The sequence below is a fragment of the Phascolarctos cinereus genome, unplaced genomic scaffold (genome assembly GCF_003287225.1).
Source record: "Phascolarctos cinereus isolate Bilbo 61053 unplaced genomic scaffold, phaCin_HiC Scaffold_126;HRSCAF=687, whole genome shotgun sequence".
Classification (NCBI taxonomy): domain Eukaryota; kingdom Metazoa; phylum Chordata; class Mammalia; order Diprotodontia; family Phascolarctidae; genus Phascolarctos; species Phascolarctos cinereus.
This window is the reverse complement of record NW_027555432.1, coordinates 36,943-46,387: the sequence shown is the minus strand read 5'-3', so window position 1 is coordinate 46,387 and position 9,445 is coordinate 36,943. Positions and strand designations below refer to the sequence as shown.

The 9,445-nt window shown below is 47.5% G+C and overlaps 1 protein-coding gene across 1 annotated transcript; it reads left to right on the top strand.

Moving 5' to 3' along the window:
* Window positions 1–590: 590 nt before the first annotated feature.
* On the top strand, window positions 591–8,934 carry LOC110204179 (nmrA-like family domain-containing protein 1). Its single transcript, XM_020980470.2, has 2 exons — window positions 591–1,919; window positions 7,089–8,934. The coding sequence occupies exons 1-2, from the start codon at window positions 1,737–1,739 to the stop codon at window positions 7,266–7,268; spliced, it is 363 nt and encodes a 120-aa protein (XP_020836129.1). The 5' UTR covers window positions 591–1,736; the 3' UTR covers window positions 7,269–8,934.
* Window positions 8,935–9,445: the final 511 nt, after the last annotated feature.

Sequence of the window (9,445 nt, the reverse complement as noted above, 5' to 3'; positions counted from 1 at the left end):
TGATTGTTAGTGGACAGAGGACTGCATTTGAACTCTGAAAGCCTTGGATTCATATTCTACCAGACACTTGCTGGCTGAGTGACCTTGGGCAAGTCTCATCACTTCCTCACCCCCTCTGGGGTCCCTTCTGGATCCCTTCTAGTCTCTGATCCCATGCAAGGCCCTGGTGGGGTGAGGGAGGGAGGTGCAAAGATGTATAAAACACATGGGAGGCAGTGTCCGCTAGTGGAAAGAGCCCTGGATTTGGGGTCTGAGGACTAGGTTCAAATCCTGCCTCTGAGACTTACTATCCATGTGACAGTGGCAGGTCACTTAACCTTCTGGGTCTCAGTTTGTTCATCTGTAAAATGAGGGAGGCCTCTGAGGTCTTTTCCAGCTCTGTGTTCTTCCAGTCACTTAAGCTCCCTGTGCCTCAGTTTCCTCCTCTGTACAATGAGTGGGGTTGGCCTCTGAGGTCCGTTTCAGGCCTAGATCTGGGACCTTAAGATCTGGGACCAGCAGCTGGTCTCAGCCTGAGACCAGTCAAAGCAGAAGAGAGCCAGGATAAGGCACTCAACGCTTTGCTTAGTAAATATTTTGGAATGAATGAATCCGTGAATGATCTGCTACCCTTTCCTGGGCTACCCCAGGCCTCGGGAACTTCCAGACTGCAGAGATGCCAAAGTTGCCTCTAATGAGTCAAGAAGAGGTTTTTAAGTGTCACTATATCAATCAATCTATAGTTGCTAATCTATAAATATATTGGTCTACGAATGCTAATAACCCAGCCCCACAGCTGGGCTACGTCCTGTGGGTACAAAGATGAAGCCTCTCCTCCGAAATCACTGCCCTTTAGGGGCTGATGTTCTAATGGAGGAGACAAGAGGAACAACAGACTTGTGTCCTGATGTGGAATTGGTCCAGGTGTTTGACAGGGTCTCCCTCAGCATTGTATGGTGAGCTTCCTGCCTCTGACATCACAGGTGGGTAGGGTGGGGAGCATGGATGAGCCAGGCTGTAAGGAAGATTCCCCATTATGGGGGCTGGTTGGGGGAACTAGACAGGAACTAGAGCTGAAGGCTCCCAGTAGCCATCTGGTCCACTTCCCCCTTTTACACAGGAGAAAACTGAGGCCCAGGATGCTAAAGGGACTTGACCAATGTCTGAAGTTTGGAGTCAGGTCCTCTGGCTCCAGAGGCAGTATCTTTCCCCTTTACCACACTGCCTCCTATAGGTCAGCTGTAGCACACAGACAGCCTGTGGCCAGAGAGGCTGGCCCCAGAAAAGTCAGAGGTTCCTCGGGGGACACTTTTCGTTTTGAAGGACTCTCTCTCCCCCATGCCTGGAACGCACTCCCTTCTTCCCTCTGCTTCTTAGGCTCTAGTTCACTTTAAAGCTTAGCTCAGGGACCACTACCTGCGGTGCCCCTCAGGTGCTTGTGCCCCCACGTGCCCCACCAATTACCTTGCGTTTATTGTGTGCATGGTTTGTTTCTCCCAATAGAGGGCAAGGTCCCAGGAGGCAGAGACTTCCAGGCTTTTGTCCACGCAGCCTTAGGGCCTAACCCAGCTACTGCCCCAGAGAGCTAGAAGCAAATGCTCATTGATGGACTGTGATCTCCTACCTGTGTGAGGCTTTTAACCCCTTATGGTGATCCAGCCCACACTGCATCTGAGTGGCCAATGGGCTCTGGGAGGAACGTGCTGTGGGAGGGTCTGTTGTAATTGATTGTTCTTCTGTGTTGGCCAGTGGTGCCTATGAAGGACATCCCCATGGATGGCATCTCTGTTGCTGACGTTGGACCGGCGGTCGTTAGTATCTTCCGATCCCCAGAAGAGTTCCTGGGCAAGGCCGTGGGTCTCAGTGCAGAAGCCCTGACAGTTCAGCAGTATGCAGACATCCTGTCCAAGGTCTTGGGGAAAGTGATTAAAGACGCCAAGGTGAGCCTTGACAGGCCAGAAACAACAGTGCTTGTGGACCCCTTTTCTCCTACTTGAGGGGAAGCATCTGTTCACCTGGGAATTCTGGGAAAGTCTGTGGGTGGGGACAAGCCAGTCATTGTTAGTGGGTGATTGATGATGGGATTTCATAGGTAATGGGGAAGAATCCTTGTACTTTAAGAATTAGTAATAGGGGCAGCTGGGTGGTGCAGTGTATAGAGCACTGGCCCTGAAGTAAGGAGGACCTGAGTTCAAATGTGGCCTCAGTGACCCTGGCCAAGTCACTTAACCCCAATTGCCTAAGAATAGTAATAAAAAAAGAGAATTAGTAATAGCTAACGTTTATATCAAGGTTTAAGATTCACTAAGTGCTTTGCATATATTATTTCCTTTGAGCGTGACAGTGACTCTGTGAGGCAGAAGCTATAGCAGCCCCCATTTTACCAATGAGGAAGCTGAGGGAGGTTGAGCGACTAAACCCACCTTCATAACCTGTTCCACCTTACAACCACCTTCCACCTTATAACCTCAGCCCAGGTACCCTTTGCTCAGCCTTCCTGGCATCTTGGCTGTTCCAGGAACAAGACCCTCCATCTCTCAGCTCCAGACATTTTCTCTGGCTGTCTCCCATGTCTGGAACGGTGTTCCTTGTCATCTCCACCTACTGGCTTCCTTCGAGTCTCAACTAAAGTGCCATGTACTGTAGGAAGCCTACCCCAATCTCTGTAAATTCTGGTGCCTTCTCTCTCTTATTTACTTCTTTATTTATTTTGTAGATAGCTTGTTTGTATATATTTGTTTGCTTATTGTCTCCCCCCCCCATTAGATTGTGAGCTCCTAGAGGGCAGGAAGTATTTGTGTTTTTGCCTTTCTTTGAGTTCCCAGAATTTAGCATAGTACCTGGCACTTACATAGTGGGCATTTAATTACATTATTTAATATATTTGTTCACTCACTGATCCATGGATGCATTCATTCATTTTGCATTCCTTCATTCATGGTTTCCTTCCTTCACCCACTCCATTCATTCATTAATTCATTGGCTCATGCATTTAGGCATGCATTGATTCTTTCTAGACCCGGGAGGCTACATGTAACTGGGAGCTGGAATGTTCTGAAGGAGTGGCCTAGCTGGGATGGCTGGAGCCAGAGCATGAAGGACTTTAAGTGAGCAGCAGAGGAGCATGCATTTTATTTTGGGGGCAGTAAAGAAGCTTCAGTACTTTGGCCACATCATGAGAAGATGGGACTCATGGGAAAAAAAAAAACGAGCAAAAACCCAAACCTGATGTCGGGAAAGATTGAAGACAAAAGGAGAAGGGGAAGGTAGAGGATAGAAGCAATGAACATGAGCTTGGACCGTCTTTGGGAGATAGTGGAGGATAGAAGGGCTTGGCCTGCTATGGTGCAAGGGGTCATGAAGAGTCAGCCCTGACTGAATGACAGAAGCACAAGGCTTTTAAAAGAGGGCTTTTTGAGTGGAGGAGTAAAATGGTCACACTGCTTACTGCTGTGGGTGTCTGCCAGGCTGTGATTACGCGACACAGGCCTTTGTGATAAACATGGCCTTCAGGGCTGGATTCCATCATCTATAAGGTCCCTTCTGATTCTGAGATCACATAAGGATCCCAAAAGCCGAATTATCCGTTTGGGTTTTCAACAATGAACAATGACCATAGTTTTAAAAGGCTTGAGAGACTGGATCTGGCCACATGGTGGCGCCCCAACCCCAGCAGTGAGCCAGCCTCTGGTCTTCCATTTAAAGTTTTTTGTGGTGTGTGGGCTAGTCTACTGGCCTAGAAACGGCAAGGAAAGCTGTGACTCTTTTAGGCACTTCTGCTGACCCTTCTGGAAGGCTGTTCTTGCCTTAACAGAGAGCCAGAGGCATCTGTGCACAGACAAGTGAGTCCAGGAGCAAGGCTCTCACTTCTTTGAGGCTTACAAAGCGTGTTAGTGCAAGGCATGTTATCTCCACGTTGCAGATGAAGGAATTAAAGTATAGGGAAGGCCAATGGTCACAAAGATGGCGAATGCAGAGGCAGTGTGACAGAGCCATAGCTCTGAATTCAAATCCCTCCTCTGCCACTTGACTCTCTGTGAGACCTGGGGAAAGTAATTTTACCTTTTGGGGCCTCAGTTTACTACCTTGTGAAATGAGAACATTGGACTGGATGGTCTCTAAGGTGTCTTTTGGGGCAGCTTGTGGCTGGGGGGATAGAATGCAGGGCCTGGAGTCAAGAAGACTCCGAGTGCTGGGTACCCGGAAACCACTCAGGCCATTGCCTGACTTGGTTCTGATGTGGAGAGGAGGCCAGTGGAAGCAGTGTCTCATTAATAAGCAGCTGGAGCTGCTGCAAAAGCAGATTTCTCAGGACAGGCAAACGAATGGTATCTGAACCCTCTCCCAGGCTTTTTGCATAGAAAAATGATTTGCATTATGAAAGGATCATAACTTGACATTTGGAAAGGGATCTCCAAGGCCATCTAATCCAACCCCCTTGTTTTACTGATGGGGAAACTGAGGCCTGAAGAGGGGAAGAGACGTCAGTCATGGACATGGAGCTGAAAGGGACCTCACAGTCTATATTGTCCAGCCCTCTCATTTTACAGAAGGGAAAACTGAGGCCCTGAGGTCCCGCAGGAAGTGTCAAAGGAAGGAACAGAACCTTCCAAGGCCTCAGTTTCCAAATCTGCAAAATGAGCTCCTTGTGGCATTATCTCTAGGACCCTAAACTGGAGCCACAATGAATGGAAGGCATTGAATCTGGGGACTAGGAAATCACTGGAGACTAGGAAATCACTGGAGACCTCGGGGAGAGCAAAGGCAAGACCCGAGGTGGGGGACGAGGCAATGCAGGCTTAGTGTGGGACAGCTTTGCTAGGACTTTATGAGTGAAGGAGGAGGGAGATAGGAGGAGAGAGGAGCTGGAAGAGGTAGAAAGAGGGCAGGAGTGGAGACTGTGCCTGGGCAGGTTTGCAGGCAGACAGAAGGAGTCAGCAGAGAGGGAGGAAGTGAAGATGCCCCAGGAAGGAGGGATGGATTGTGGGAAAGATTCTGGGGGAAGCAGGAGGGAGGAGGAGTGGGGCCCAGGCAGAGACAGGAGCCCTAAAGAGGAGTGGGGCTTCCCATTTTGCACCATCTCCTCCTATTGGGATGTAAACTCCTTAAGGGCGGGGATTGTCTGCATCCTTAGCACTTAGCAAAGTGCCTTTATATATAGTAAGTGCTTAGTAAATCTCTCTCTCCCTCTCTCTCTCTTTCCCTCGTTTCTCCCTCTCTGTTTTTCTCTCTGTCTTTCTCTCTTTCCCTTCTTGTAAATAGAATTTTATTTTAAGATTTTGAGTTCCAAAATTTTTTCCCTCCCTCCCACCATCCCTGCCCTTTCCCTAAGACGGCAACCAATCTGATATAGGTTATACACGTGCAATCAGGTCACACATTCTCCTTCTCTTCTCTCTCTCTGTGCAACTCTCTTCTTCTTTTCGCTTTCCCGATGTCCCTTTCTGTCTTTCTCTTTCTGTTTCTCTCTGACCATGCTGAGAAGAGGGGTAGGGAGGACATTCCAGGGGAAAGGAAGAGAGTCAGCACAGGCACAGAAGGTCATTAATCCAGAAGTAGGAGGAACCTTAGAGGGCATTAGGTTCAATCTCCTCATTTGAAAGATGGGGAAACTGAGGCCCATGCAGATGAAGTGATTTGTCCAAAGTCTCACAGGCCATCGCGTCAGAGGTAGGATTTGTTTGAAGGTAGGTTCTCAGACTCCAGGGCCAATGCCATGATGTCAGGTGCAGAGTAGCCCAGTTTGGCTGGCTCAGGGTGCAGGCAGAGGGGAGCAATACAGCACGTAAGGCTCAGAAAGATGGTGGAGGCCTTTGAATTCTGGGTAAAGGACTTTGAGCTTTACCCCGTGGGCAATGGGAAGCTATTGAAGGACTTTGATGAGAGGAGTGGCTTGACTAAATCTAGGTAAAAGGGCAGTTAGGCTGGTAGCAGAGTAAAGAGTGGATTGGAAGGAGGAGAGAGGAAGCTAAGGCAGGAAGCAGGTGAATGGTCCTGGGGAACTCTACTGAGATGGTGGGAATGGAGGAGAAGCGAGCCGGGACAGGGACATTGTGAGGGACTAGCAAGAGGGCTTAGTAACTGCTACCATGTGAGTGCTGAGGGAGCACGGTCAAAGAGAAGAAGGCTTTACAAACGGGAGATTGGATGAAGGAATGGTAGCTCCCTAGGCAGAGGGGGAAGTCAGAGGCTCAGGTTTAGGAAGACATTACACAATGGGGTCACTTTTCAACCTGTGGAGCTCAAATCCGGGTGATACTTTTGTGTCTGTGGGGGGGGGGCGGGCCGGTGGTGGTAGTGAAGATGAGAGCAGAGGTCAGGAGAGAGGTCAGAGCTGGAAATACAGGTCTGTCTTCTGGGGAGAGCTGCTAGTTGCAGCTCTGATAATGAGCCTGGAATGGACTGTTAAAGGCAAAGGAGTAGAGGGAGAGGAGAAAAGGCCCCAGAGAGTCTTCAAGGGGAGTCTGGAAGACTATTTGTCTGCTTGTCTATAGAGGGAATTCTTGCTTTGGGTGTGACCTGGGCCAGGTGACCCCTGAGGTCCTCTTCCACAGCTGATATTCAAGTGAGGATTTGGCTTGATAACAATCCAGTGTGTGAATCTTTCATTGGCACTGTTTGGAACTTGGCCAATAATGTTTCTTTCTAAAATGTTCTTCAAAAAAAAAAATATGTGTCAGTGGACAAGTTGCTTCTGGCTTAGTTTCCCCAACTATAAAATGAAGGGGTTCAACTAGATGGCTTCTGAGGTCCCTTCTAGGTCCCTTTAAAGACAGATCTTGTGATCCCTCACTTGCTACCTATGCATCTTTGGGCAAGCCAATGTACCACTCTGTGCCTCAGTTTCCCCATCTGTAAAATATGGAGGTGGACTGAATGTCTTCTAAGATCTCCACCTGCTGTAAATCTACAATCTTGTGATCTCATCAACAAACACTGACACAGATGAACATTTCCATAGACAAAGAACAGAAAAGGAGAATTACATGAAACTATAAATCTCGATTACATACAACTTACCTTTAAAAAATGTGTATCCTAAATTTAACATGCTAGCAGGGCAGTAACGTTTCCTGCTGTGCTCTCTTTCTCTCTCTTTTCCTTCACAGATCACCCCAGAAGCTTATGAGAAGCTGGGATTCCCTGGAGCCCAGGAAATAGCTAACATGATGCGCTTCTGTCACATGAAGCCAGACAGAGATGTGAAGCTCACACACAGGCTCCACCCCAAGGTCAAGAGTTTCTCCCAATTTGTCTCAGAGAACAAAGAGGCCTTCAAGGACCTATAGGAAGAAGCATTCAAGCCAGTTTGGTGTGGCCAACTTCCTCCATGACAATGTGGCACCGTGGCCAGAGTGCTGCATTTGCAGGGAGATCTGGGTTCAAATCCTGACTTTGCCACTAACAACCTGTGACCTTAGGCAGTTTCTTGACCTTTCTGGGCCTCAGTTTCCCCATCTGTACAATGAGGGGGTGCACTAGGTGGTGTTTTCCAGCTCTAAATGGTACTGTGATCCTCTTATAGGTAGAATGGGCTAAAGTTGAACTGACTCAAACCAATCCAGCAGAAAGTGATTTCTTTACATTATGAAAAGAGAACACTGGAAGTGTTCTCATCATTGGTGAATATTATTATAATTTACATATATTCACACAATTTACCCAGGGGCTGTGGGGCATGATGGGTGGATAAAGGGCTAGATTTGTCATCAGGGAATCATAGATTTAGGTTTAGAAAGGGACTTATAGTTCATGTAGTCTGAGGCCCAGAGATGTGGAGTGAGTCGGCTAAGGTCATACAGATAATTAGTAGCAGAGCTGGGACCCGAACCCAGGTGTGACTCCAAATTGGACACCTTCCACTGTGCCATGTTAGGAAGGCTCATATTCAAATCCTGCCCCTGAAATCACAAGTGGCTTCACCTTTTTTGAGCATCAGTTTGCTTATCTGTAATATGACAATGATTATATTTGTATACAGGGTTGCTGTGAGGCTTGGATGAGAATCGTGTCTGTAAAATGCTTTACAAACATTAAAGAGTACATTATCTGTTATTAGTTCTTCTCCTTCTCACCTCGTCCTCCTTTTGTCTTCTTCTTTCTCCTCCTCCTCCTCTTCTTCCTCCTCCTCCTCTTCTTCATCTCCTCCTTCTCCTCCTTCACTTTCTCCTTTTTCTTCCTTCTTCCTTTTCCTCCTCCTCTCTTCTTCTACCTCTTCCTTTTCTTTTCTTCCTTCTCCTCCTCCTCTTTCTCTTCTGCCTCCTCTTCCTCCTCATCTTCTCTTGGGCTTCTGATAGCTTTTACTTCTCTTGACATTCAGCTGCAGTGTGGTTTGGACCCTGGAGGTCATCTGATCTTCATTTTGAGAAAGGAAAATTATGCTATATTGGCAAAAGATCTCCATGTCTTTCCTAACAACACTCTGACCTGCCAGAAGAGGTCTGTTAATTCATCCATCCATCCATCCATCCTTCCATCCATACATCCACCCATCCATCCATCCATCTATCCACCCAAGAACTATTTCACAAGCAAGGTTCTTGGAACATGGTAAGTGCATAATAAAGGACTTTTCATTCATTTATTAAACATCTGTGCTGTACTGGATACTCAGGGAAGATACTAAGACAACTGGCGTGGAACAGATGGGTCCCCAGCATTATGGATACAGAAGCAAGTCTTCCTAATCTTGTATCTCGCTGAAGGTGGTTCTTTCCTTAATGCTTGTGACATTGCTAAGTATAAACACATGGGAGGGTCGTTTTCAAGGGTGAGCTTACCAAGTCATTCTCTGCCTATTTCCTGATGCTGTGACCTCAGATGGAGCACTGGCCTGAGAGTCAGGAGACCTCGTTCTGGTCTTGGCTCTTGGCTGTCTGATGTTTGGTGTGTGAATTCTCTTTTCTGAGCCTCAGTTTTCCCATCTATTAAATGGAAATAATATCGTCACCATAACACGATTGTTGTGAGTATCAAATGTGAAAATGGATGTGAAAGTTTTCTTGTCTTTGGGTCCCCAGTGCTTAGCAGGTTGCCTGGCATATAGTGTTACTGGGCTGTCCCTGAATCTTCTTTGCTCCAGATTTAGAGCGTCACTTGCACAGGCTCTACCCCACCCCACCCCATTTCTTGTACCTCCTCCCTTGTCAGGGTGAGAGGGGTTCCCAGCTTCACTCCTCCAGTCTGCCTGCCTGCTGGGCACACCTGCCTACCTGCCCTCTGAGGCTCCCTCTCCATCCTTACCTGGGTGGATTTCATCTGTCTCTCTGTCATAGCTCTCTGCTGCCCTCTGCTGTCACTGGTAGAATCCAGAACGGCACAGCTTTCTGGCTTTCCCCTCCCCTTACCACAAGGCACAGAATGAAGGGGTCAGAATCCACCAAGAAAGCTGATGGTTTTTTAAAAAAAATTATTAATTTATTTTGATTTATCAACAATCACTTCCATATTCTTTTGAGTTTAAAAT